Here is a 27,605-nt window from a genome sequence, read left to right on the forward strand (position 1 = left end):
GTTCTGCGCCCTTTCTCTCTCTCTCCGCTGGCCCCTCCCCAGCCTCTGTCTCTCTGTTTGTTTCTGTGTACACTCACTGTCCCACCCCCACATCCCTTCATCTTCAAGCTTAGAAGAAAACATTCAACACCTTAGCGTCAGCATCCCAAATTTATTCTCCAGCAGCTGTGACCGAATAGGAGAGGCAGAGAGGAGTGTGTGTGGGAGGGGAGGGGGTCCCCAAGAGCAGCAGGCATGGAGTGGGGGCGGGGTTCCGAGCAGGCCTGGAGCCATGCACCTGGCAGGTGGGCAGGGATGAATTTAGGATGGGGCAGTCTAGAATGAAAGCTGACTAAGAACGGGGAAAAGATCCTCCACGCTCCCCAGGAATCCCCGGAGCTTGGAAGAGGGCACTGGAGCACGTGGGGCACAGCCTCCCACTGACTGCGGAATGGAGTGGGGATGGGCGGGGCCTTGGAAGTAGGGGCTTGTCCTGGAATCCGAGTCTGGAATAGACTGCTTCATGAGGCTATTTCCCAGAACAAAAATAAATAAATAAATAAAAATAAAAAGGAGAGATGGAGAGTCTACCAAGATGGAGTCTAGAACCCCACGGAGTGGGCATGGTGGTGATTCTGGAACGTGGTGGAGCAGTCCTGAACACCGAGGTGGGTGAGGGTCTAGGGCTCAGCACAGCAGAATCTAGAGCACAGGACGGCTCCAGAGACTGCACAGAGTTGCGAAGGCCAGGGACGCTCGAGAAGGGCATCTAACACCCAAGGGGCAGGGGCCAGAATGCTGGGGAGCAGGATCTAGAACTGGAAATGAGATGGTGAAATGGGGCCGAGGCTGGCGCGGTGGAGGGAGCCGTGGGGACGCCTGGTGGCGGTGGGTGGAATTACATGACTGGCACGGGCGTTGGGCTGATGGGGCTGCGGGCATCCGGGTGCACGAAATCCGGATTCACGTAGGTGAAGCCTTGGAAATCTGCCTGGTCGATGCTGGCCAGAACTAGGCGGTCCGGGGGTGTCAGCGCTGGCGCTGCCCGCGTGAAGAACTTGTCGAAGTTCTCGCCGCTGCGGCCACACTGTGGGAAACACGGCGAGGAAAACGTGACATTTGCCCACTCCTTGAGTGTTTGTCTCTGTCCCCCAAATCTATCTCCCGTCTCCTTTGGAATCTCTGCATACTCTCATGACCTCCGTTTAGGAGTCTCCTCAGAGGGAACCCCGCCCAATACCTCATATAGGTATCAGAGCTCCTGGGTGTCCCACCTACAGGGACCAAGGTTTTTTTTTCTAGAAGATGACCTACCGGGCGGGGTCTAAACGGAGGTGGGATCTCCAACCGTTCCAGCCGTTCCCAGTCGATCCAGCGGAAAAAGCCATGGGCACGGATGGTGGGCTCCCCATCAAGCCCTGAACCCAGGCGCTTCGCAGGGTGTTTGGTTAGAAACTGTGGGGAACACAGAGAGACGGAGAGACAGACAGAGTCCCCCACAGGAAGGCCCAGAGAAGGGGAGGGGAGAGAGGAAGAGAGAGGAAGAGGAGGAAGGGAGAAACAAAGTACAGAAATCCAGGAAGAGAAGAATAGCAAGGGGGTGGGGACAGAGATGGGGAGAGCGGAAACCAAGACAGAAAGAGAGAAAAGGAGAATAAATGAGAATGGGGTAGATGAACCCCGAGGACAGATGGAGAAAGAGAAAAATCAGGGTCAGAGAAACCCAGAGAGAAAGGGGACAAGTAAAGAATTACAGAAGGGGATGGAGGGATAGAGGAAGAGGGAGAGAAGGAAAGGGGGAGTGGGAGGGAGAGAGAGGTTGGAGACACAGAGAAAAGAGAGAACGGAGATCCGGAGATAGGGGAAACCCGGAGTGGGGGGAGAGCATTTATCCAGAGAAGGTTGGAGATGAAGGAAATAGGGGCAAGGAGAGAACCAGAAAGAGAAGAGGAGAGAGATCCAGGGAGAGAAGAACAGAGATCCAGAGTGTGTGTGTGGGAGTGGGGGGAGTAAGGTAACAGAGACCCAGGGAGAGAAGGGCAGAGATGCAAAAGGCGGACAGACATCCCAAAGGACACAGAGGAAAGGGAGAGACACAGAAGGCCCCAGTATATGTAGTTGGAGGCAGAGAGAGGCAATCAGAGAGACATGGAGACAGGAGCCAGAAGAAGTGTGCTTAACCTTGTCGAAAAGCCGCCATAGGCTCTCTCTCCTGCATTAACTCCATAACCCCAGAAGAGGAAACTGAGGCTCCCAGAGTTTCAGTGACTTGCCCAAGATCCCACAGGAGGACAAGGTTCATCTGTCCCACCTGGTCCTGGAGAGGCAGGCTCTGGCCTTCCGGCCCTTCCTGCAGTGAGCTAGGGAGTGGGGACAGCAGAGAAGGATGGGACTGAGGCCATCCTTGGGCTGGAGGTGGCAGCAGGGCAGTAAAATATTGTTTAAACAAAATATCTGTATTATATAAACTTTCCCAGCAGATGGAAGTGAAGTTACTTGAGGAGCAAGAGCCTCTTTCTAATGCACAGAGACACTGTGTGGGCAGCCCTGGATGGCAGCACTTGGGCACATGGGTTGTGAGTCTGAACAATCTGGGAGTTAGGGAGCTCTTACCCCCTTGCAGATGGCCACAGCTTCCCGGGAGAGAGACTTGGGGTAGGTGACAGTTTGTTCCATGATAGCCTGAAACAGCTCCTCTTCATCTTCCCCATCAAAGGGGGGCTAAGGAAATACAGGGGATAAATCAGAGACTTGATGTACTACCTCTCCCCACCTTCTACACCCTCATCCCCCACCATGAACACGACCCCCACCCCCAACTTCCTAGGGAAAACTATGAGCAAACCACCAAAGCTTTATCTTCCTCCCTCTCAGATGCTCTGGTTTCCTAACTCAGATGCTTTCACTCACTGCACCTCTTTGCTGTTCTGTCTCTCTCTCTGCTGTGTAAATCAGCAGGGTGTTAATTAGGCGATATGTCATTTAAACAGAAGAGAGAGAAAACTGCAGAGAGAGCTGTACAAGTATTCTTGTTAGATAAGTGGTCTCCAGTGTTCTGGGGCTAGGAAGAGCAATGCAAAGGCCAGATGCTTACTGTGAGGTCTAGAGTGTTTACATAATTGAGGGGGTCCATGAACTTGGATGGGGAAAATGCATCCTTTTTTTAAAAAAACATCTAACCAGAATCTAGCATTTCTTTTGATTATGAATGAAGGCAACAAATCATAACAGTAGTACTTGTGGCTTCACTGCCAATAGAAATCACAGATATTTTCTTATTAAAATATCATTCATCTCTACTTCAAAATTACTAGTAGACCTTCCTATTTACTTCCTATTCCTGTGAGATATTATTATTATATAATTCATTAGTAGGACACCACATATATGTCTACATCCAAGTGTTTAATATTTAGATAAATGTATACATTGGAATAAAAAAAAATTTAGTTGGTTAAGTTAGATTCAATTAAATTTTTAAAGTTTTGATAATCATAATTCAATGTAATTGATTTCTTTTGTGATCTTATTATTTTAGTTTTATGCATTTGAAAACACTGTTTTGAGAAGGGGTCCGTGGCATCAAAAAGAGGTGAAGAACCCCTGCCTGTGGAAAGATGCTTCAGCACCACAGACAGCGCCAGGCGTGACCTTCCCCACTGCTTAGCACCTCCTTGGACTACGGACGTCCATTCTTAACCTGTTATTCTTGAGACAACAGCCATGTAACAGCTGGTGCCCTACTCCGCGTTGCCTTTAGATAAGCCAGCTTCTCCCTAGCTTCCCTTACCTGTCCCGCCAACATCTCATACAGCAGCACCCCAAAGGACCACCAGTCGACAGATTTCCCATAGGGCTGGTAGGCAATAATCTATCGGGGGAGGATAGAAGGCAAGGAATCATGCTTTGTGTTTTAAGAAGCCTAGGATCCCTCTGGCTTCACCCTTGGACACCCTACCCACTTTAAGGACTTCCAGCACAAACTCTTCCGCACTCAAAATACCTTGGCCAGAGCGCCATTCTTTGGGAAATCCGGGAAACAAGCTTTACTTACTTAGAACATTCCTTTGGTGCCAAATCCAAAGACCAGCTAAGGGCCAAGTCATAAGTTCCAGCCACCTAAAACATTTAGGTGATTGTATCCTCGCCTTACAATATCAGGTGCACAGGACTAAATTTCAGAGACCAGAGATTCTTAAATTTGGATGCATTTCAGGTTCATTCCCAGCCCTGAAGAATTCCAATCTCAACAGGCCAGAGTCAGAGGCAGGAAATATCTGTTTATTTTCTAAAACCTTCCCAAGTGATTCTGATTACCAGCCAGGATTTGAAACCATTGACCTTGGTTATTCATTCACGCACTAACATCGAATCACCAGGAAAGATCAAGGCATCACAAACACCACCTCCTCCTTCCACTGAGAGAAGTCAGGACACACTATTTACTTATAAGCCATCAGACCTGTAGCTCCACTCCCCTTCACAAAGTCAGAGCATACTCTGCCTCCTTGAAATATTCAGGACACAGCCTCGTGACACTCCATCTTCTCAGGAGACTGGCCCGCACACTCAGAGTAACTGGAAATCAACTCCACCGTTTACAGCAGTTCAGTGACAGGCCCTGTTCTTTTGGAATGCCTATGAGCTAGTCCCGCTCACTCACCCACAGGCCCCGCCCACTTTGCCTATTTAGAGATCCAGTTTCGCCTCTCTGCAGCTGCTCTCCCTTAGAACTCCGGGAACTCACATAAAGACCCCAGGGTCAGGTTAATGCTAGACTACCCACTCAGCGCCAAGGGCAGCGGAGTTACAGTTACCTCGGGGGCTATGTAGTCCGGGGTCCCGCAGAAAGTGCGGGTCGTGGTCCCAGGGAAAACGTTCTCCTTACACATGCCGAAGTCAGTGATTTTGATGTGTCCTTCGGCGTCCAGCATCACGTTGTCCAGTTTCAGGTCCCTGAGGGTAGGGGTGGGGTGGATAGGAATCGCAGGAAGGGCTGCAGCAGTAAGTTCAAATCCCTCCCCATCGAGGGGTCTTAGCTGCTCACCGGTAGATGATGCCCTGATTGTGAAGGAAGAAGAGGCCAATGGCGATTTCCGCTGCATAGAACCTGGGGAGGGAGGTGTGGCGTCAGAGGTCAATAGCTGGAACCCTATCCCCATCCACCTTCCCTCCACCCTCACCTTGGCCTAGACTCACGCTGCATGGGGCTCCTTAAATTTGCCCAGCTGCTGAATGTGGTACATCAAGTCGCCCCCGGTGACATATTCCATCACAAAATACAAGCGATCCTGGGGAGGAGTGGGCGTGGCTTAGAGGCGAGGACATGACTGAGCAGAGCCGCGCAGAGAGGCCTGGGCGTCCAGCATTCCAAGTGGGCGCAGCTGGGTCGCTAAATGGAAGGTTTCTGCCCACTCCAGACAGACGTGAAAGGTTAGGGACTCACGCAATCAGAAATCCAGAGCAACTGGCCACGCCCCCTGGGAGGCCCCGAAGATTCTAATAAGGCCAACACAAAATCTCCACCCGACCCATCCCCTTACTCAGAACCACCGGGGTTCTGGTCCCAACCTCTCAGCATTGAAAATTGGTGGCCACTATTCACTGGAAATCCTGGGACCCGCAACCCTTTTTTCCACACCTATTCACACACATAGGCAGTTCTGGACACTTATTAGAAACCAAAGTTGTTCAGGCCTCACTTGCACTTGATGAAGATGATGATGGTGATGATGGAGATAATGACGACGATGATAATAACATAAAAATCCAAGAAGTTGGCCACACCCATTCAGAGAGCCTGAAGTTCTTCCACCTCGCTATGAACTCAGAATCCCAGAGCAGATGCCTGATCCATCCAGGGGGGATGAGGCAGGGCTCCCGAGCCAGCCTCTGCCCCCTCCATCCTTACCGGGGTCTGGAAGGTGGAGTGGAGCTGGGTGAGAAAGTGGGGCCGGCCTCCAGGGCCTCTGCCTCCCAGGGCCAGCACACGTTTCTCCACCAGGGTGCAGTCCACATCATCATCCTGTACAATCACGTCTTTCTTCAGGATCTTGATGGCGTAGAGCTCATCGGAGCCCCTACGCTCGGCCAGCATCACCTGGAGACACAGGCCCCAAAGGCCCAGTCCATTGTGGGAACCTTAGGGGTGCAGGTCCCTGCCCCTCCCTTTCAGAGACACAGGAACGGGAATCCCAGGTCCTTCCTCTCTCTCTCAGGGGACACTCTGCCAACCACTCCCTCAGGGAAAGCATCCGTATATTTATGCCTCCCTTCTCCAGCGCCCCAAGGGGCCTATCAGCTCTCTTTGGGGACTCAGTAGCCTAGTGTCACCTGCTTTTTACTTTCCCTCTAAGGACCAGAACATGATCTCCCCCCAGACATCCCCCTCCCCCACAGCCCCAGGGGTCCAACCTTCCCAAAGCTGCCTTTCCCCAGAACCATGAGGAAGCTGAAGTCGGAGATGTGCAGACGTCCAGGACTCGCCCCGAAGAAACAGCGCTTGGAGTCTGTGGGACTAGGGGATGGGGAGGGGATGGGAGAGGAGGAAGGACCCATCCGCACTCGCTGTGAAAAAGGGGAGAAATCCAGAGGTAGTCAAACCCCCGACAGGGGGCGTAAGGGGCTGCCCTTAAGAGAGACAGTGTCCAAGAATGAAAGAGGTGGGGAGAGATGAAGAGAAAATAAAAGTTGTCCCCACATGCTCAATTTGGCTTAAGAACATTCTATGACTTCCTGTAGCCACAGGGTTCATTTATTATTTAACTAACCCTTAGAGAGCTGACTATATGTCATAAATCCTCTGGAAAACCCCGTTATCACCCCCACTCCATTTTAGAGAAAACTAGCACAGAGATGTGAAGTAACTTGCTCCAAGTCACACAGTGGGTCAAACACAAAGCCGAAAATCAAAGTCCATTAAAGCTGGACCATTTGTTCTCCTCCTGTCTGTTTCTCCAGCGGCACCCAGCACATGGCTTAGAACAGAGGAGGTCTCAGCAAGAGGGTAGAGAGTGGTGACCTCGGGAGGTGGTGCTGAATGTAATCCCTATTGCTCAACCCTCAGAGCAGACCCAGGATCTGAACCCACCCACACTGCCCCCCTGGCTAGGCTACCTGCTGCTCCTACCTGGTCTTCAAGATGGGCTTCTTCCTCCTTCCACCTTTGCCTTCCACCATCTAGTCTACACAGAGGCAGTCATGTTGTTCAAATCTAAATCATCTCAGGCTACCTCTGATATCCTCCCAAATCACTGTTTAAAAGCCAAAATCCTTCCAGTGAATGACACCTTCGTCTTGTGCTTCCTCCTCCCCCAACCTCTCTTCTCTGCTGCGCTAGCCTGCCCCAACCTCAGGGCCGTTGCACGAGCTCTTCCCTCTGCTTGGAACTCTCTTGTCTGCTATCCTCATGGCTCATTCTCTCACTTCCCTTATGTGTTTGCCACATAGTACTCTCTCAGGGAAGCCTTCTCTGCTTACTGCGGTTAAAATGACATAAACTTCCCCTAACAGCACTCCCTATCCTTCTCAATGTTTATTTTTCTCCACGTCATTCATGCCTTCTAACATGTTGTTTACTTCTTTTGTTTAATGTTTTCCTCCCTGTGTAAGCCCCACGGGGGCAGGAATTTTTTTCTCTCTCGTTTGCTGCTATATCCCCAGCAACTAGAACCATGCCTTGCCCATAGAGGGGCTCAACGACATATTTTGCAAAAGAATAAATGAGGAAGAGAGCATTTCTTCCTTTGGCCTGGAAGTCTGGTCTCCCTTTCTTTGGCTTGGAGAATCCTGCCCCTTATGTCTCTGGGAAGCTTTCTCTGACTCTCCCAGGTTGTGCCAAGTGTTTCTGGGACCTCCCCCTTGGTGTCTGAGGCCCCCTCCATTATCAAATGCATGCCTTCTGGTGGTGAATGTCTCCATCTGTAACTTTCCCCTACACTAGAAGAGGAGCAAGCACCCCAGGAAATGGCCTGATTCTACTTCTAGAACAGGGCTTGTCTAATGAGACACCTCCAGAAATAGTGAGTGAGTGAATGGAGGAGAGGGAGGCCACAGTGATAGTAGAAAATGCAAGGATCAATTCAGGTGTCACCTCAGGGAAGTCCTCCCTGATCACCTCCTCCACCACCCTCAGCTGGGTTAGTGCCTCCTCTATGCTTCTTTAGTGCCCTGGGTTCTGATTTGGTCCATTATCTTGCAATTTAAGTATCATATCATTGTGACTCTGTCCCTACCTTGGGGAGTTGCCTGAGAGTCAGATTCACCTAGGATTACTCAGCAGCAAAATCCTGCCACCAAGTATGCACTCGGCTAGTGTGTGTAGAAATAACGACTTAATCGGGGGAGAGAGATATAGAGTACAGGAATGAAACTGTCTCCATTCCAGGCCTCAGCTCCACTCACCTCATACAGTTCCAGGGGGTAGTTACAGGCCTGGGGGCGGGGAGAGAAAGCAAGTGTCAGAGTCCCAGAGAAGTAGGAGATTGCCCTGGAGCAGTGGTTGGAAGCCCCCCAAACTCCCGAGCCACAGGGATAGATAGGAACTTGAATTCCCATCAGACCCTGGGGCAGGAGTTTCCTAGAAAAGCAGTTGAAGGAGCCCCAGGATATTCTGGTAATCATAGTACCAGGACCAGTGAGCCACCAACAGTGGCATATGGGAAAGGCCAGCTCTGAACTGTGGGGGGCTGGGCTGGGCTCCCCTTGGAGAAGCCAGGGTCAGGGTACCTCAAACTTCTGGAGGAGGCTGCAGTTGTCAGCATCAGCCACCGGCACATTGTAATATTCGCCCTCCTCCTGGTTCAGTAACTTGTACCTGACATACAGACGGAGACCAGAGCCGGGCAGGAGTGGGGATGATGGGTGGGCCGGGGGACCCATGGGAGAGGCAGAAACATTAGAAGTGGGGAAAGAGACACAGAGAGACAGACACAAAGATGGAGAGAAAGAGTGAGATAAGGAGAGAGGGGGATAGGGTGAGAGAGGAGCGCAGGGGGAGAATAAGGGTGGTCTAGAGGGAGACCACACAGAGAGACAGAGGTGGAAATGCTGAGACCACCCGCCCCATCCTGGCCCTCACCATCCGTCCACCGGTGCCTTGAGCAGCTCTGAGACACCAAAGGACATGGCGCCCATGAAGTCATTGCGGGAGGTCCGGTCCCAGTCCCACACCTCCACACTGAGCCTGCGTTCCACATCCCCTGGCTTCAGGTTGCTGGAGAAGGGTGGGGCAGAGTGAGGGGCCCAGTCCCAGGCTCCCCTACTTTCCATCCTCGCTACTGGAGGAGGCAGTTAACCCAGCAAGCTGGAGTCTGTTTCCTGCTCTGTGAAGTGTCTTTCCACTGCAGTCCTCAGGTAGGGGATCTCTCTGCCAACATGGGGCCCTTAGTAAACCTAGATAGCTCTGTCTCTCTTCCTTCCTCACGCGGCACCCTTGGCCCCTTCCCATCCCTGTCTCCCGGTTGTTTCTCTCCTACTGAGAGTCTCTGTGCCCCTCTCTTCCCTCCAGTCTCTATTCTTCTGTCTTTTTGTCAGTTTTCTTTTCTTCTCCCTGCCACCCACTCCCCCACCCACCCACCGCCTCTCTGCTACAAACCCCCCCCACCCAATTCTGTCTATGTCTCTCTTTGGGGCTCTCTCTTTCTCTCTCAGTGGTAGGCTTTGATGGATATTAAATACACAGATGTCTGAAAATAAATAGATAGATAGATAGATAGATAGATAAATAAATAAATAATACACAGATGTCTATCTGTCTCTAAGCTTTCAGATCTCTATTCCTCTCCCCCAGTCACTCGATTCCCTTCTCCCACCACCTTTTTCTGCCCCCCTTTTGGGTTCCTCTATCCTCATGCCTCACACCAGCTGCTCTCTAGGGGCCACCAGGACCCTCAGATCATCTTGTCAGCTATCACAGCCTCCCCTGTACCCGAGGCTCACAACACAAAGGTCTCGTTCCACACAGGGTTCAGCGTGGCTTTCACGGTCCGGGTCTTCTGTTTTGTCAAATTCCGAGGGTCTGGGATGAGCTTCAGTTTCACATAGGGGTCAGACAGACCATTGGGATCCATTGGGATGAGATTCCGGGCCTCACCAACTGTGGAGGAAGGTGAAGGAGAGTAGATCGGTTAGAGATCCAGGAGGCGCTTCTAGCCCTTCCACACCAAGGATTCCGAGCTCTCAGCAGTCTGTCTCATGACCAGGTGTCTTTGATGTCTTACCTGTCCACTACCTGGAAGACAGAGCACAAAGCCCTTTTCCCAGCCAAGGACCCCGAAATCAGCCCCTTCCTCCTTTACTACCCAGGAGTCAGGACCTGGCCGTATCAGCATCGGTAAGCCCGACCCTCTCATCCCTCCCTCTCAAGGACCTTGACGCCTCTAAAGAGCAAGCATTAAGAGGGCCTGAAAGTTACCCGAGGCGAGGCTGGAGGCGGGGCTGCCAGCTAGAAGGGGCGTGGCCGGGCAGTGTCAGCCTCAGCAGGTGGGGCCGGTGGGCGTGGCCTCTGAGAGGGGCGTAGCCTTCCCAGAAGGGGTCGGGCGCCGCGCAGATAAATTCCACCTGCCCCGCACATGTAGGTGACAGGGCGGAATCTCACCCGTGATGTGGATCTCATCTGCGGTCGGAGCCCGGATTTCCAGCTGCAGGCGCCCGCGACGCTCTGTGTGGTCCACGCCGCACAGAGAGGGCACGCTGCGCACGCAGCGCCGATGCACGTTCATCTCGCAGCCTGGAAGGGCAAAACTGGGGTTCTCGCTTCAGGCTCTTCCCCAGGCCCCAGACTCCATCCCTCCAAGACCCAGACACTGAGCTTTTGAAGGGGCCCCAGAAGCGCCAAGTTCTGGCTTAAGCAGCAAGCGCAGACTCACAGGAGCATTTCATGCCCTGATGTACCAGCCCGTAAAGGAGGGAGCCGCAGTGGTCGCAGAAGGTGGGGCTACTGTAGCTGTGCAGGCGGAACTTGTGCTTGTTCCTGGGATCCTGGGGACAGAGAGGGGCCGGTCAGAGGTGCGGCAGGAGATATTCCTTTGAACCCTTCCTCCTTGCTCTCTCATTCTGCCTGCGGCTGCACACTCATTGGCTCTGCAGTATTTATTGAGCACCTACTGTGTGCCAGAGACTGTTTGGGTGCGCACTGTTTGGGTGCCAGGCCCCTGCCGTGAATAAAACAGACAAGAACTCCTATCCACGTGAAGTTTGCTTTCTAGCAGAGAAAGAGAGAAAATAAACGTAACGAATAAAATATATTGTATGATGGATAGTAATAGGTGCTCTGGAGAAAAATGAAGCGGGGAAGGGGACTGCCAGGGATGATTGGGGGGGGGGGAACTGAAATTTGAAATAGAGTGATCAATCAGGGAAGGCATCACTAGCAGGGTGGCATTTGGGAATAACATGAAGAAGGTGGGATTTCCAACGTTCCATATAGCCCCTACACCCCCACCTCCCACAAGATGTGCTTTGAGGACTTGTGGGCCACTATGGACCCCAGATCAGCCTCTGTCAATGTCCTCCCATTGATGATCTGCCTTTTTCGAGCCCCTGGTGGGATGGAGAATCTGACCTCTCAGTAATACGGCCTCAGGCATCCTAAGTGAAAGACTAAGTGTAAACCATGCCACAGGGGTGGCATGTTAAATGTGCTCAGTGCTGTTACTTTTATTGCTGAAGTTATTATTAGTGATTTTATTGCAGTGCCCCAGTAGCCATGGGTTTAAATATGAGCTAGGCTATTTCCCAGCTGTGTGATTTGGGGCAAGTTCATGTCCAGTTTTGAGCCTCCTCGGCCCAGTGGAAATAAACAATCTGTATCTTAAAGCAATGCTAACTGTCTAGAGTCCAATGAAGTAAGAATTTAGGGCACCAGGAAAGCAATCCTCCTTCCACTCCCTGGCAAGGTCTTAGTGTGAAATCATTTGATATTTGCCTTTTGTGAAGAATGAATTGCAAGTTATCCTAGGGTGAAAATTCTGGACACTCTTGGACTTTCATATATTTGGCAGTTTAGTGGAGACCCTATTTCAAATGATACTTAAGTGGCAGGAGGGTGTTGGCGGTTGCCACATGTTCAACTGACTCAAAGTCTCCTGCCTCGGGGAATGAGACACTGTGTGAAAGCCCTCAGCAGGGTGCCAGGCACATAAGTGCTCCATGGATAGAAGCTGTTGCACTTATTCTCAAGGTGAAAGTCATGATTTAAAAGGAGACAGTCCTGGAGCTCCAATTAGATCAATCAGAGTCTGAATTTTTACTCTGCCCATTACACAGCTGTGTGGGTTCCTGCCACCCCTTCCAGAGACCCAATTTTCCTTCCTATAAAATGGGGGCCATGAACCGTCCCTAGAAAGGAAGGGCTAAATCAAATTATGATTGCGAAAACTAAATCAAATCATGTTTGTGAAGCCCTTAGTCCTTCCTAAGCCCTTGATCCACATTACTTACGAGATCAAAAGCATTAAGAAGAAAAAAGACGCCAGATTGATGTAAAGACCACCTCTTCACTAATTAACCTCTGTTTCATCATCGGTAATAGTAAACATTTTAACAATGATAATAATATGTCTTCTCTTGCCATGTGCCACATACAGTCCCAAGTATTTAATTATTTTGGTTCTCAAAAGAACCCTATAAGGCAGGCATGGTTATCCCTCTCATTTTATAGGTGAGGACCTCAAGAGGCGCAGAGAGATAAGCTGACTTGGGGAAGGTCACAGAACCAATAGGTGGAGGAGCTGGGATTTGAGCTCAGGTGCTCTGGCTTGGGAGCCTCTGCTCAGATGAGAACGAAATCAGTACCTAACTGAATAAGCTGTCATGTAGATTCGATTCTATATGGCATTCACAATATCTGATGGGTGTCTGAAAAGAACACTGGATGAATCAGAAGTAGCATTGGTAGTAGAGTTGGGCAGGTGAGGTGGCCAATCAATAACATAGATAGGTACTGGTAGACAGTGGTGCTCAATATATTCTATAAAGTCACATCTTCTATGTGAACTTCAATTTTCCTCACCTGACAAGCTGGCAAAATTACTCATAAGTCTCTGTGATGTTATCTCTCGCTCTCACCCTTTCTCTTTCTTCCCCTCCCCCCACCTCTCTCTCTTTATCTAGTAATTATAAAACCATCTCCAACCCTGTGCCAAACCCTGGGTTACACTCTTAACCCACCTGACTTTATTGAACTATGAAAACAAGCCTAGGATGTCTAGATTTATGCTGTCCCATACAGTAGCCACAACTCACATGTGGCTGTTAAGTTTAAATCAATGCAAATTTAGATTTCTGCCCTTCAGTCACAGCAGCCCCTTTCAAGTGCTCTCTAGCTGTGTGGCTGGTTGCTTCCGTATTGGACAGGCAGATACAGAAAACTTCCATCACTGCAGAAGGCTGTGTGGGTCAATACAGACCATCAGCCACACTTTATAGGGAGGTGTGGGGGCGAGACTGAGGCTCAGAGAAAAGAGCCCCACAGCCAGACAGAAAGTGAAGGAAGGGTCAGGGGTGGGCTGTTTTTGTAAGCCCTGATTGGAGGGATAGGAAGAGAGAAATTGTGTGTGTACGCGCATGGGGATCTGCACATTCATGTGTGTGCATGTGGGGATCTGTATATGCACATATGTGTGCACATGGGATCTGTATATGCACGTGTGTGTGCATGTGTATTGCAAGATCTCTCTGGTCCTCCCTCTCTCAGCACCTCTGCTGTTTCCATATCCACCATTTTCTATTCTAGTCTCTCCCAGATATCTACACCTCTGTCTCTCTGAGTGTCTCTGTCTCTGTCTATCTGTCTCTCAGTCTCTCCAGGTCCCCTTTCCTTCCTCCTGTGTTGCTGTTGCTGTCTCTGTCCCATCCCTATTCCTCTCTCTCTCTCTCTCTGGGTCTCTATCTTTTTCTGTATCTTTGAGATTCCCCATCCTCTTATCTCGGGATCTCAGTGCCTGCATCGATATTTCTCTCTCTCCCTCTGTCCCTCAGTTCTGTTTTTAAATCTCTTGAGCACTTGTTCACAGACCACTCCCTCCAGTGCCAGTCTTTGGTCCCTTTGCCCCTGCCTCCTCTGTCCCCACCTGTGTCCCCAGCCTGTTTCAGTCCCCTGATTCCCCCTTTCCAGGCCAAGGGCAGGGGAATCTGGGCCAGACTAGCTCCCCCTATCTCTCCAGCCCCCCTCTCCTCCTAGCCTTAAAAATAGCAGGAGAAATTGGGACGGACGCCGAGGGGGTGAGGGCGGGGGCGTGGCCCGAGGAGGAAAAACCAGGTGTCTGGGCACTCACGTCCGTCTGGGGGCCCTTCCCAGCGCCTGGACACTCGAAGGTCACAAATTCGTGGCATCGCCGATGAACCACAAAACTGCAGACTGAAGGTGAGAATCATAGAGCCACAGACAGAGACCCCAACAGAAAGAAAACTAGAGAGAGAGCGACTGACAGAAAATCAAGGGAGAGGCTTCTCATGCAGAGAGACAGAGAAGCCAGGAGATGGAAATTCAAGAGATGGACCCAAAGACAGAAACAGAGATGCACAGAATCACAGAGAAACACAGAGCACGGAGAACCCAGTGCATACCCACAGCCAAAGGGAGACAGAGACCGGGAGAGACAAAAAGACAGAGACAGAGAGAAAATAGGATCCTACTGACAGACACAGGTTGGCAGACAGAGATAAGAATATGAGGAGAGAGGCAGGCAGATAGAAAGAGAGAAAGCACTGAGGGATATCCTCCGCCAAAACAGAGAGCAGAAACTTGGGCAGAAGTGAGTCTGGGGGCGCCGTGGCCAGCCGCCCCCCTTCCTGACTCACTCTGTTCTCAGCAGTGGCAGCTGGTGCTTTAGGACTCAACCCCCTCTTCCGCTCTCCCCGCTCTGCCGGCCTGCCAGGCCCCCACCCGCCCATCGCTGACCCCACCCCTCCTGCCCCTGCCTAGGATGGTCGATGTTGTCATGGTGATGGCAGCCTGGGAGGGGCTCTGACTTGCATCTTCAGCACCCCCTTCAGCTCCCCTTTTCCAAATCTCCCTGTTCCCATGGCAACAGATTCTCCAAATATCTGTCCCCACCTGGAGCCGGCCAAGGGAGGGGCCCCCAGCACCACCTCCGCGCGGCCCCACTACCAGAGCTGCCTCCCCACCACAGCCTGTGTCTCTGCCACACCCCCCGCCCCGGGCTCCCCCGCGCCTCTCTGGGGACCAGAGAACACGTGTGTCAAGCAGCCTCAGCTGTGGCGCCCCAGCCTCCACCCTCCTAAGGGTCCCAGGAGTCCAGGTCCCCAGCTCTTACCTTGACATTGCAGGCCCTGTTTTCCAATCCCCCTGCAGAAGGACCAGAGGTCAGTGCAGAAGAGGGTACCTGGAGCCCTCACATCTGCGAGCCGCTGGAGGCCTCTGACCCTCCTCCCGCAGGAGTCAGGAGTCTAAGCCCATCTGCCTCCTCTTTCTAGAACCCAGAAATTCTGGCCCCCAACGCATCCTTCCTCAGACCCATAGGTCTGGGCCCCCTGCCCCTCCTCCCCTAGACCCAGGAGTCCAGGTCTCAGCCCCCTCCTACTCTAGGACTAAGAGACTAAGGCTCCCTCTTTTTCATTACTTGGGAATCTGGTGTGACGGGTCTCCAACCTGGTCTCCTCATCCCTCTGTCCCCCAGCCCCCTTCCCTCACCAGATGAAGTCGGTGCAGTGGCTGCAGAAGGTTGGCTGCTTGAAGAAGCGAGCGGTGAACTTGTGGCTCTTGACTTCGTGGACCACCTTCTGCCTCAGAGCCCCCTTTCTGCAAAATAGGGGCCGGGGGCCCCCCTCTGAATCGCCGCCGCCGGGGCCCAGGCCTGCCATGGCCCCAGAAACGTCGCAGGGACCAGAATCCTGCCTTTCTGGGGAAACAGGTGGAAGAGCGAGGAGCTGGAGAGTCGGAGAGCAGAGGAACCACTGGGAGATCCCGAGAAGTGGAGGAGAGGGGCGAGGCACCTCCAGGAGCGAGGGTGAGGGGCAGGCAGGGCCCCCGGGCGCGCCCAGGGGGAGCGGGCGAGTGGGGCACAGAGCCCAGGGTAGGGGCACGAGCAGCCGGAGGCACCGCGGCGGTGGTGGGAGCTCGGGCTCCAGCACCTGCTGAAATGTGGGAGCCCCGGGTTGGGGGGAGGCGTTACCATGACGACCGAGGGGCGGGGATTCGGCTTAAAGGCGTCCCCCTCCCGGAACACGAGACGAATGTCCTCCTCCTGCTTCCACCTCCTCCTCCCCGACATTACCACACACACACACATATTATCATTAATATCACACATAATACACACATAATGTGCGCGCATCCCTTCCTGGGGCTGGCTAGAGGGAGGCGGCATCCTCGGAGCCGCGCAGTCCCCCACCCCAATCTGTCACCTGGCTTGCCTTCCAACCCCACTCAGGTGTCTCGGTGGCTCCCGGTAGCCCACTGTGGCTCCACTAGGTCTCTATGTCTCTGACTGTGTCTCTCTGTTTTAACCCACAAACTTTGTATTCGGTGCTGGGATCCAGTGGTGAACAGGGAGGCTTGGTGTCTCACTTTTCTCTGCTGCCACCCCTCTTGACGTCTCTCTCAGGGCCTCTGTGCATTCCTATGACTACGTCTCCCTCTCGGAGAGTCTCTTCTCCTGGTCGCTGTTCCCCTCCCTGTATTCCTTAAGTACCCCCACCCCCACCCCGCTCTGCCGTCTCTGTTTTTGTCTTTGGGTGGGTGGGTTTTCATTTCCTTGCCTCTGAGAATTTCTGTTTTCTCCCATCTGTGTCTGATTCTCTGGGTCTTGGTGTCACAACCCTTCCTTAGATCTTGATGTCTCCCTCTTTTTCTGGGGGCTCTCTAAATTCTTGCTGTCTCTCCCTGTGTCCTTGTCTTTGTAAGTGCTTTTGTCTCTGTCGCTGATTCTCTCTCTGCTTGCCCCTTCCTCCTAAACTCTCTGTCCCTCTCCTGATCCACTGACTGGCAATCTCTCCCCTTTGCTGAGAGTCTCTCTCCCTCCCCTGCTCCTGAGCCAAGTCACCCTCTATTCGTCTCTGGCTCTATGAATCTCTGTTTCTGGGCGTTTCTCCTTCCCTCCACGTCTCCCTGTGATTCAGTGCCTTTCCCGCTCTCACTCCGGAGTTCTCTGAGGGTCTCTCCGAACTGCGGTCCTGCGTGTCTCCGCCTGTGGCCCCTCCGTCGCTCCGCCACTGCCTCTGCGGGTCTCAGGTAGTGTTCCGCCCCACCCCACCCCCACCAGCTCCGGGGCACTTCCAAAGGCTCGCTCAGGGAGACCCGCTGTTGCCAAAGGCAACCAGGCCCGCCCCCGGCTGCGGGGCGCAGTGCACGCCGGGACTTGTAGTCCGAACTGCTGGGCCGCCCTGTCCCTGCATGCCCCGGGGCGCCGCCAGGGGACTCGGGACGCCCGCCACACCTTCTTGAGGACTTTTCGGGGTCGGAGTTGGGCTTCCGTAAGCCGATAGGGAGGTGAGAGAATCCGAGTCTTCTCCTAACCCCCAAACATGGGGCCTTCTGACCTTCGAGCCACCTCCAGGCGTCCGCCGCGCCCCAGAGCAGATAGGGGGCGGCGGTGGCCCGGAAAAACTGACCTCAGAATCCCACCGCGCTCTGCTCCGCCAGTCCTGGGTCTCTTCCCCGTCCCCAGAGTTTCACCCCCGGGTTCTAGAGCGGTCCTCTCTGGAGCCTTCCAGAAGGGGTTCAAGCACTGGATGGGGGCAGGGAGAGACAGGAGGACACGCCCTTTGCGGAGGCGGGGGTTGGTGGTCAGAATCCTGGAGTGCACAGTTGCTGAGATCCAGAGGAGTCTTCCTCACCAAAACAGAGTGCTTACCTCTTTGATTAGCCCTTCCCCCTCTTCCGGAGGGACCCCTCCCTCCCTTTGCAATTTTTCTTCCTGTTTTCGAGTGTAGGTGCAGAAAATGGGTGGTATGATCCTGGAATTTCCCGGGATTTACATATTTATGATTCTCAGGCTGGAGAAACTGGCAAGATGACCTTCTGTGGGACAGACACTCATTGCACGAGTAATTCATTTGATCTTTACCAATTCATTTGCTCTCCTATTGACCAGATTTGACAGGGAGCTTAGAACTGAGAGTGGGAATATAGGCAGGGTTGGATGCTAAAGGCTTTGAATGCCCACTGAAGGGCTTTGGTATTACCTATAGGCCAGGTGGGATGGGATATGGAAGGTTGTGAGTAGGGGACGGCAGGATCAGACCTGGATGTTGGAAGCACCCTCTAGGCTGGAGGTAGGGTGATCCAAGGAGGCTGGGGCAACAGCTCAGGTGAAAGCGTGAAACCCAAGCTAGGTTAGGAACCTGGAGAAGGGGACAGATATAGCCTTTAGGAGGAAGAAAAGACAGTGTTTGATGAGTGACTGACAGGAGAGGAGCTGGTAAGAACAAGTGCCTGGGCTCTCAGCCCCAAGAGGCTTTTACTGAGATGCGGAACCTGGAAGAATTGATTTTGGAGGAAAGATGCTGCACTCATATTGGGACACTATGTTTCTGACATGCTCATGAGACTCTAAGGAGGGAGAAATCTTGTTCATTTCATCTTCACCAGCTCTCCTGGTTTGAGAGTTGTTTAGAAGATCCAGCCAGACTCAGCTAGTATTTTCTGATGAGGTCAAACTTGGCTTGGCCTCAGTCCCCTTCTCCCACTAGACCCAGGAATCTGGGCCTTGCCTTCTTTCCTGGAGCCCTCCCCAATAATAAAGCACAGGTCTTCCTTTTATCTTTATATAAGGTTAAAAAAAAATATGGGTGTGGGAGTGGAGAAGGGACAAGGCTTCAGTCTATGATTGACAGCGGGGGCTGATGGGAATCAGAAGCTCCAGGGAATTAAAAAAAATAATATATTTATACATTTATATATATATCATGTTATGCATGTGAGTCCCAGAGAAGCAGGAAGCAGCAGGAGGAAGCAACTAGCACACAGAAACATGCATGTGTGTTATCCCACACTCAAGCAATGCAATTCCTCTATGTACCTACCCAATCCACCCACAAATTTAAAAAATTTGAAAAGAAACCTCCCTTTTAAGAATAGGACCACCTAATAATGTTTGCCCTGGAAAAAAAGAAAAAAACCCCAACCTAACATTCCCTTTAAGGCCAGCAGCAGCCATTTTCTGCTCCCTGCAAAGGCAGTACCTGCTAGTTTAAACCCTGAAGCTAGAGGGCCATATCACTGCCCCTTCTGGTTCTTTGCCAGCTCCTCTGATATCCCAGAGAGTTGGGGTGGGAGGCATCCACTACCCTTTGCTGCCTTTACAGTGGCCTCTAGGCAGTGGGTTTTTAGTAAGCCGAAATTCAGGAGCCAACCTCTCAGATGAGGCTGAGTGCCAGCAGGGGCCTAGAGACCCGAGGTCTGTGCCCCCTGGAAATGACTGATCTCCAGGGAATTTTTTTTTAACTTCAAGAGGAGGTACACTGTACAGCCCCCTCCACTGAGAGAAAGGGGGTCCAATCCCTAGCTACCCGCCTCCCCCCCCTCCCCACCGCACACACAGACACACACACCTACTAAGGCACAGCCAGGGTGGGCAGGCATGCTTTGGCAATGAGGCCCAGTCAGGAGGCCCAGGGTCTGAACAGCTGCATAGAGGGGTGTGGGGTGTGGAGCTCAGCACCTTTGGTGTGATGGTGGTTGAGGAGGGAGAGCAGAGAAGTCTCAGGGATCCTAAGGAAATCAGAAGAAGGAAAATGGGAAGAGGTGATCAGGAAACAGACAGATGAGAAAACAAACAGGATGGCTAGGAAAGACCCAGACAACAGACCCAGTAGAAAAGAAGAGCATCAAAAGAGAAAGGGGGAAACATGGAGACAAAACAGGATGTGGGCAACCAAACCAACAGGACAAGGAGACAGAGCAACAGAAGAGAGAGCAGGCGTGAGAGGAAAGAGTGAGCAGAACAGGACGGAGATGAGAGAGGAGGCAGGAAGGCAATCAGAACTCAGTAAAGAAACTTCCAGAAAGAAAAAGGAATCAGGAGCTCCTGGTCAGCACCTCAGACCCTGACAAAAACCAGACGAGCTGAGTACACCAGGTCGGCCACATAAGCTAGCAGGTTGATGGCTGTCAAGATGGCCACAGCCAGGCGGCAGTCCCAGGGGCACACAGAGTCAATGTGCCTGTTACGGCAGTTTGCATCCCTCCACCTCTGGGGTTGGCCACCGTACTTCTCATCGAACTGGTACAGAGGCCAGAGGATCATGGCGGAGATGTAGAAGAGCACGGAGAGCAGGGCCAGCCCAGACAGGAAGCTGGGGAAGGGGATGGGAAGCATGTTGGTGCAGTCGCCCAAGTTCAGCAAAATGGCCACGGCTGCTAGGATGAAGCAGATGGCGTAGACAGCCACACACCACTCCAGAGCTGGCTTGTGCTTGTACAGGTAGGAGTCGCTGATGAAGGCAAAGATGACGCAGGCCACGAAGGTCTCAACCACTTTGAGCAGGCCTGGCACTGTGGCCATGTAGCCGGTGATCTCACCGGGCCGGGCCCGGGTCCAGGCCACCTCAGTGGCATAAGCCACACACGCGATGCAGGAGAAGGCGATGGCAGCGATGGCGTGGTCCCTTGAGCGGCCATGAGCCATAAACTGGACGTAGGTTGTAGGGTAGATGACAGAGGCCGAGAGGCAGAAGAGGGCGGCGTAGCAGGCGTAGGTGATGGGGAAGTTGCGCCAGGAGAGCGGGAAGCGCTGCTGGAGCCCAGCTAACTCTACGATGATGATGATGAGGGTCACGGCGAAGCAGAAGCACCAGGCGAACATGCACCAGTTACCCATGAATCCTACCCATGCGCCCACGCTGGCTACCAGCGAGAAGGCCACGCAGGTAGAAAGCAGCTGTAGCAGGCGGAGGAGGCCCAAAGGCTGGGTCAGTGCCCGAGGGGATCCCAGGATGGTCGGGGATCCCAGGCCTGAAGATGACGACGTGGTGGTGGTCGTGATGGTTGTGCGGGTCACCGTCACTGGCATGGCTGCAGGGAGAGACAAGGTGTCCTAAGACAGTTCCAACCATGAGAATCCAGGTCCCAAGCCCTTGCCTTCCCAGGGGACAAAGTAACCTGGACTCCAGCTTGTGGGGTATCCCTGGATGCAGGCCTTTCAGTTTTCAAACTGGACAGTCCCAGGCCTATAAAGATGAGTCAGTCACCCAGGTCATAGTCCCTCCTACCCTCCGGCCTTGGGTCCTCTATCCCCCAAATTAAAACCCAGGAGTCTAGGCCCCTATCTCTCTCCTTGTCAGGACATTCCTTTTCTCTCTCCAACCCAGCTCCTATAAAATCACAGAGCTTTCTTCCCACTCCAGGCTGCCCTCCTTCCCCCAGGGAATCGGCAACCCTGCCATTCCAGACTGGGCTCTAACTCATCCCCTCCCCAGCCTCCCCCACTGTCAGAAAGAGGCCCTGTCTTCTAGGAGCTCTTAACAACCCCATCTCCCTCTCAACTTCCTCCTTTTGAGTACCCCAGGTCTGCACCCCAGCCAACTTCCTCCACCTAAAGTGAAGAGGAATTTCTCTCTTAATTGGCCAACATTTCTAATCAGCTTTTTTCTGCTTCTGTAAACATGCTTGTTGCAAGGCCAGAGATCTCAGGGTCAACTGAGAACTCATCCTCCCCTAAAGATGTATTGCTTTACTGCTTGTTAGGAAAGATATATTACTTTAGTACTTATTAGATAGAAAATCCTATGATCTGTAATTGCCCATAGCCCATAGCAATTTCAGGGATCTGTAAATGAACCCATGCCAACTGTAACAACATGGGTATAAAAGTGAAATTGTCCCTAAGCTCAGGGCCCAGATTTTCAGAGCACTAGCTCTTCTGGGACTGCCAGCATAATAAAACTGAATTCTTGTTCTCTCTGGGTTACTGCTTGGATTTTCGCTGGTCTGATTTTTGGAGTTTTTGGGATTTTTTTCCATAACAAAGGGGCCTAGATAGCTCCAGCCTCCAAAGGTTCAAGAGTCCAGACTCCATATGCAAGCACTGATCAGTGCTTCCAACCGGACCCTGGGACCCGGCTGACCTCTGGGCAGCAACCCTTCTTCCCACACCCCCAGCTGGAGATCTGGCTCCCACCTGGGAATTTGGATCTGGAGAACTTCAACCCAAAGGAAGTCATGCTTCCTCCTGCCTGTCCCCTCCCCCACAGAGTCCAAACCCCTCAGGAACACAGCCAGCCTGTTCCCCAATTCCAGGGAAACAGTTCCCAGATTCTCAGCTGTCCAGAGCCCCAGCCCCTTCCACTGAAATCTCTAGGCCTCCTGTTTTGCTCATACAGCTTCAGACCTCAGGACTCTGGGCCCTCGGCCCTGAGCACGCCAGAAATAAACTGCATTCTTCAGAACCTACAGCTTTTACTTCCATCCTAAAGACCCCCAGGAAACCAGTACCCAGCCTCTTGGGGACCAGATCTGCCTTCAGGCCCTAAAATGTTTCAGGTATCAGCTGCCACCCCTAAGAAGCTCAGAAGGCTTCTTTCAGCCTCAGGGAAATAAAACTTCCTCCTTCTAGTGTCAAGTGCCTTTAGAACAGGGCAGGGTTTCTTACACACGTCCACGCCTGCCCGCAGGGCGTGCGCTTTCGCCCCGGGGCCCTCCCTTGCACAGCAGCTCCCCGAAGACACAGGAGCCCAGCTCCAGGACACACTTCTCAGGCACAAAGGTGTCTGGGGCCCTCTCCTTGTAACCCAAGCTCCTAAATACTTCTCTCAGGATCTAGGAGTCGGGAATCCAGCCCAGTCCTCTCTTAGACCCAAGACCCAAAATATTTAACCGCTCCCCCCCCTCCGCCACGCCCGCCCCAGCCGCTTTCTCTCCCAGATCCCGTAGTCCGGGCCCCCAGTCCACTCACCAGCGGTCTTGGCTGAGGACTCCAACGGAGAAAGATCGGGCAGCGGAGGCGGATGAAGTCAGACACCTGGAAGAGGTGAGTCAGAGCACAAGAGGGAGGGAGAACGTCAGCGTCCAAGTCCAGCTCAGCCTCGGCTCCGCCCTCCCGGGACCCAGGCTACTCGCCGGCGCGCGGTGAGGGACTCGCCCGGAACCCGCTGAGAGACTCCGCAGCCCGGGCGCGCCTCTCAGCCGGGGCAGAGCCCGAGGGTGATCCAGGGGCAGCCTCGCCCCTCTCCGTTCCCAAACCGCGGAGAAGGGACACGGAGCCCGCGCGGCGAAAGCGCACGCCCTGCGGGCAGGCGTGGGCGTGTGTAAGAAACCCTGACCCGGCCCGGCAGTCGCCCGGCCGCCGGCGGGAGCGCCGGGGGCGGAGGCAGCGGGGGCGGGCGGCCGGGCGAGGGCCGCATCTCTCGGCCTTATAAGGACTTCGAGTCAGCCCAGCCATCTGGAATGTGGCAGGGACCGGGAGGCGGCGCCCAGACCTCCGCCCCGCGCCGGCCTCAAAAACTGGCCTGCCCTGCTCAGTCGGTCACACGGGGAAGTGAGGTGGGACTGAGTGGAAGGAGCAGGGAGCTTGGATTCCAGGTTTTAGGAGGTAAGGCCTGGAACCCAAATTTCTGTGTCGTTCAACATGAATTTCGGGTCCCTGTGAGGACGGGCTGGGTGCCTGGTTCCCCCAAGAAGGTCTCAAAGAGAGGAGTTACGGAGAACCCGGACCCCTGGGTTGGCCTCGTGGAGACCCCTGCCCACCTTGAGGCCTAACACTGCTCTGCGTTGGAATCCAGAACAAAGATGAGTTGCCACACCTCCCACCATCTCCTGGAAGGCAGATCTCTGGGGCCACCTGGAAGGTGCCTCCCCAACCCCGCCTCTCCCAGACCCGTTAGAAGAAAGTCGGGACCGCCCAGGAGGAAGAGGATGGGCCAGGACTTCTGAAGTGTCGCGTGGAAGACGGGTTAGCGCAGGGGCCACCCTCAGGGTCGCCTGAGCCAGAGCTCAGGAATGCGCGGAGGGACACTCGAGGAGGAAGAGGAACACCCCTTGGGCTTCTCCGCACAGCTCAGGGTTCCCCCGCCTGCACCCCTTCCTTCTCTTCACCTCCACGCGGAGCACCACATCCACCCTTCTACAGACTCAGGATTGCACCCCAGAACCCTGGCCTGTGTTCTAGATACCCAGGGACGCTGGCCTCAGCCTTATTCTCTCTCGGCCGGCTCCCCACCTCTGCCCGCGCTTCCGCAGCGCGGGTGCTCGATCTCAGCCCCCGGCCTTCACAGCCCAAATTCGGATTCTGTCCCCAGGATGGGAGGTCAGTACTTCTGAAGCACAGCCACTCTCCCAAACTCGGGACTCTCAACTCTAAGGACCTACCCTCCTGGGGATCTCCTCTTACCAGATTCCAGCCCCCTTCAACCCAGGATCCTTGGACACCCCATTCGTCTGCGTCCTCGGACGCAGCAGTCCAGGCCCCCAACCTCCCCACCGCTCAGACCCAGGTGTCCGACCCCCAGCCTCCCGCTAGACCCAGGTGTCACGATCCCCAGCCCCCTCAATACCCCGCCTCAGACCCGGGTGTCCCGGGCCTCAGCCCGCTCCTCCATCAGACCTAGCAGTCCAGAGCCCCGGGCCCCCTCCTCCGTCAGAGGTAGGACGTGTAAGAGAGTCCAGGGCTCCAGCCCCTCTTCTCCAGAACCCGAGTCCTGGCCCAGCCCCAGGCTTTCTAGGGACTCAGACAGTCTGAATCCCAGCCCATTCCTCCTTCCCAAGAATCCTGACACCCGCGGGAGTCACCGCAGCCTCACCTCACGGGCCTGTGGCGGTTGCAGCTGAAGCAGAGGCGACAGCTGAGGACTGGAAGGGTCTGCTAACTGGGTGGGGATAGCAAACTGGGGAGGAAGCGCGGGCGGGGCCGGGGGCGGGGCGGGAGCGCTGAGCTCCAGCGGAGACCAGGACTCCCTGGGGCCAGGGCTATCCTAGCCCGGCCCTGGGCGGAGCCAACACAAAGACCTCGCCCCTCCGGATGATAAATGCACCTCGGCTCTCCAGCTCCGCCGGAGGTGGGGAGGGGAAGGCTGAGGTCATCGTCGCCATGGTGACAAAACAGGAAGACACAACAGCTGGCAGAGTGGGGGCTCCTGGGGGCTGCCCTCTTGGACTCTGCCCCAGTGGTGTCTCCAAGGGAGGCTCTAGAAGGCCGTTGCCACGGCAACCCTCTTGTTTAGCATTTGTTTAAGACTGAGACCCTCAGCCCACATCCCACCTCGCTCACTTCTTCCTCCTCCCTCCCTGCTTCCTCCCTCTCCGTCTGCTCCAACCCCGCCTTTTACAATGGATGAAAACTTGGACATCTGGGTCGCAGCGGGTTGGGTGGAAACCGAGCCTCACTGTAATGGGGTCTGTGGGCTAGGATCTCTGTCTCCTTGCACCCACGAAAAAGGAAAGAGGTACCGATTTCTAGGCTTCTGGAGACTTCTGACTTGAGGTCCCCGACTCCTGGGTCCCCCAAAGGCCAGCGGTTGGATTCCTGTACTTAAGGATCTGAGGGAGGAGCAAAATGGGTCCCCTGATCATCATTTACATTGGGACTCACGGTGCAAGGACTGGTAGGCCGGAGTTCTGGGTCCCAGATGCCAGTTGGTGGGGTGGGGGAAATTCCTGGGATTTAGGGCTGTAAGAGTTGGGGGCACAGACTCCTGGGTTCCACATAACGCCCAGGCTGGGGACCCAGATTCTTGTCTCAAACGAGCAAACAGCTCAGACCCCTGGGTGTTCGGAAAAGATGTGGTTGCAAGCGGAGCCTCTTGGGTCTGGAAGGGAGAGAGATTTCTGGCTTGCATTCCCGGCTCCTGAAAGAGGAAGGGGCTCAGAAGCTTAATGAGGACGGGGCGGGGGGCGCCAGATTCCCGGTTCCCGCAGGAGGGGAAAGGCCCCAGGGGCCGGTGTGCTTGGTCCCAGAGCAGAGAGGGGCTGCGGGGTCCTTTTCTAGGGGCAGCCCTGGGGCCCTGGCACCGATTGAGAGCCGAGAAACCTGAGAGAGCTGAAGGTCTCGCTGCCGGATCCGGCAGGACGGGGACCCGGCCGCCTGGATCCCTCCCTGCCGGTGGTACATACTCACCAGCTCTGCAGTCGTCCTTGGCGTGGCCTTGCTTGCGGCTGCCGCGGGGCGGGGCCTGGTAGCGGCTGAGGATGCTCGGCGACGCTGAGCTAACCGGGGCTGACCTCGCTGCTGCCGCTGGGTGCCTTCCAGGCAGTCGATGGAGGAAGCTTTGAGGCGGAGCACAGGGGTGGAAACTGCACGAGTGGCGAAGGGAGGGGTCCGAAAGGGTCTCGGAGCTCTGTACACCCGGCTGCGTGGCCTACGGGGGTGAGAGGGGCTCGCGGGGACCTGGACGCTATGAGCTCTGCCGAAGTGGGGGGTAGCAGAGGGGTGGGAGGGATGTGGAGCCTGTATTACCAGTTTTGTGCTCCTGCAAAGGAGATAGGCACAGACCTTGCCCATAATTCTGTGCCCTGCGTAGTGAGGGGGTCTCCATGAACCCCGGATCAGGACAGATAGGAGCCAGGACGTGGCATTAGTTACAGGTTCTCCAGGGAGGTCCCCAGGTTCTATTCACACAGCTCCTTGGCCCCCAGCATAGCAGTATCTCTCCCCCCGCCCTTCCTGCCCAAATCAGTCACCCTCTTTGCCTGACCTGGTAGTGGCACTCCTGGGATACCCCAAATAGTCCATGGGTGGCTTCCACTCATACAACTTCCTATCTTGTGTTTGCTGGTGGAAGCTTCCCCGCTTGAGGCACTAAAATTTCACAACTGCAGAGTTGAGGACAGAGGCCCAGAAAGCAGACATGTAAAGAGTTAAGTCATGGGGTGTGACCTTGAGAAGTCATACCTCAGGGTTCCCAGGTCTGTGTAATCTGGCAGCATGCATGTGCCACCAGTTCAGAGTATTTACCCATCCTGGAGGACAACATCCCATCCCAAACAGTGTTGAGTGCAGTCTGGCACTGTAACCCAGTCTCAGACAAGATGTGCCTCTATTCTGTGAGACTATCTGCTTTGGGGTGATGGGGTACATGAACCCACCCAGTGACTTCCTAACAAACTGAGTTCCTCGATCAGAAGCAATATTGTGTGGGTTAACGTGATGGTGAATAGGGCCATTGAGTACAGACACAGATGCTACTGTTGGCAGGAGTGTGAAAGGCTAGAAAAGCAAATAATAGCCCAGAGGTAGTAATCATTCCAGGGAGAAAAACTCACTGCCCAGTCCATGATGACATGGGTCCCATGTAATCCTCCGGTGACCGCGTATTTGGCCTATTCACCCTATGAAGAAATCACCCCACAAGTGGGACTCGGCACCTCTTGCTGCTGCCAGCAACGTGGACCTTCATCAGTGACATGGCTGGCTAAGCCTGGCTGAATGATTTTGTTCACAAGACCATCAAGCAAGCAGTGGGGCATTTGAGGAAATATGCTGACTGATAGCCTCAGAGCGGTCATCTGATCTACCAGATGACTTAATAGCATTCTCTGTAATGGAAGTTTTGGGGAAAAAACTCATCTGGGATACAAATGAATGGTTTTTTACTCCTGACACCAAATATGTGTGGGGTTTCGTTTGTTGTTGTTTGTTTGTTATGCCACAACCAATTCTCCTACTCTCCAGACACCAAGTGAGTGCCCAGGGATTCAATTTAATTCTGAATCTGGTTACACTAATGACCAG

General features: G+C 53.8%; 2 protein-coding genes across 4 annotated transcripts; both read right to left on the reverse strand.

Moving 5' to 3' along the window:
• Positions 1-141: 141 nt before the first annotated feature.
• Positions 142-17,768, reverse strand: PRKCG (protein kinase C gamma). The gene is made up of 19 exons (XM_039879893.1): positions 17,554-17,768; positions 15,635-15,742; positions 15,258-15,289; positions 14,256-14,338; positions 10,848-10,959; positions 10,577-10,708; positions 9,919-10,075; positions 9,059-9,193; positions 8,707-8,794; positions 8,383-8,412; positions 6,394-6,546; positions 5,891-6,079; positions 5,179-5,270; positions 5,027-5,089; positions 4,797-4,935; positions 3,770-3,850; positions 2,593-2,700; positions 1,294-1,434; positions 142-1,066 (listed from the first exon to the last, which is right to left on the reverse strand). The coding sequence occupies exons 5-19, from the start codon at positions 10,858-10,860 to the stop codon at positions 878-880; spliced, it is 1,710 nt and encodes a 569-aa protein (XP_039735827.1). The 5' UTR covers positions 10,861-10,959; positions 14,256-14,338; positions 15,258-15,289; positions 15,635-15,742; positions 17,554-17,768; the 3' UTR covers positions 142-877.
• A 224-nt stretch (positions 17,769-17,992) lies between these two features.
• MYADM (myeloid associated differentiation marker) lies at positions 17,993-26,054 on the reverse strand. Of its 3 annotated transcripts, none has more exons than XM_039879895.1 (3): positions 25,992-26,054; positions 22,836-22,901; positions 17,993-20,956 (listed from the first exon to the last, which is right to left on the reverse strand). In XM_039879895.1, the coding sequence occupies exon 3, from the start codon at positions 20,952-20,954 to the stop codon at positions 19,983-19,985; it is 972 nt and encodes a 323-aa protein (XP_039735829.1). In that variant the 5' UTR covers positions 20,955-20,956; positions 22,836-22,901; positions 25,992-26,054; the 3' UTR covers positions 17,993-19,982. The 3 variants fall into 3 exon arrangements, with proteins under 3 accessions (XP_039735829.1, XP_039735828.1, XP_039735830.1); XM_039879894.1 differs by lacking the exon at positions 25,992-26,054 and adding an exon at positions 24,679-24,807; XM_039879896.1 differs by lacking the exon at positions 25,992-26,054 and adding an exon at positions 23,000-23,219.
• Between the last annotated feature and the right edge of the window lie 1,551 nt (positions 26,055-27,605).

The sequence above is a fragment of the Pteropus medius genome, unplaced genomic scaffold (assembly GCF_902729225.1).
Source record: "Pteropus medius unplaced genomic scaffold, Ma_sr-lr_union100, whole genome shotgun sequence".
Classification (NCBI taxonomy): Eukaryota; Metazoa; Chordata; class Mammalia; order Chiroptera; family Pteropodidae; genus Pteropus; species Pteropus medius.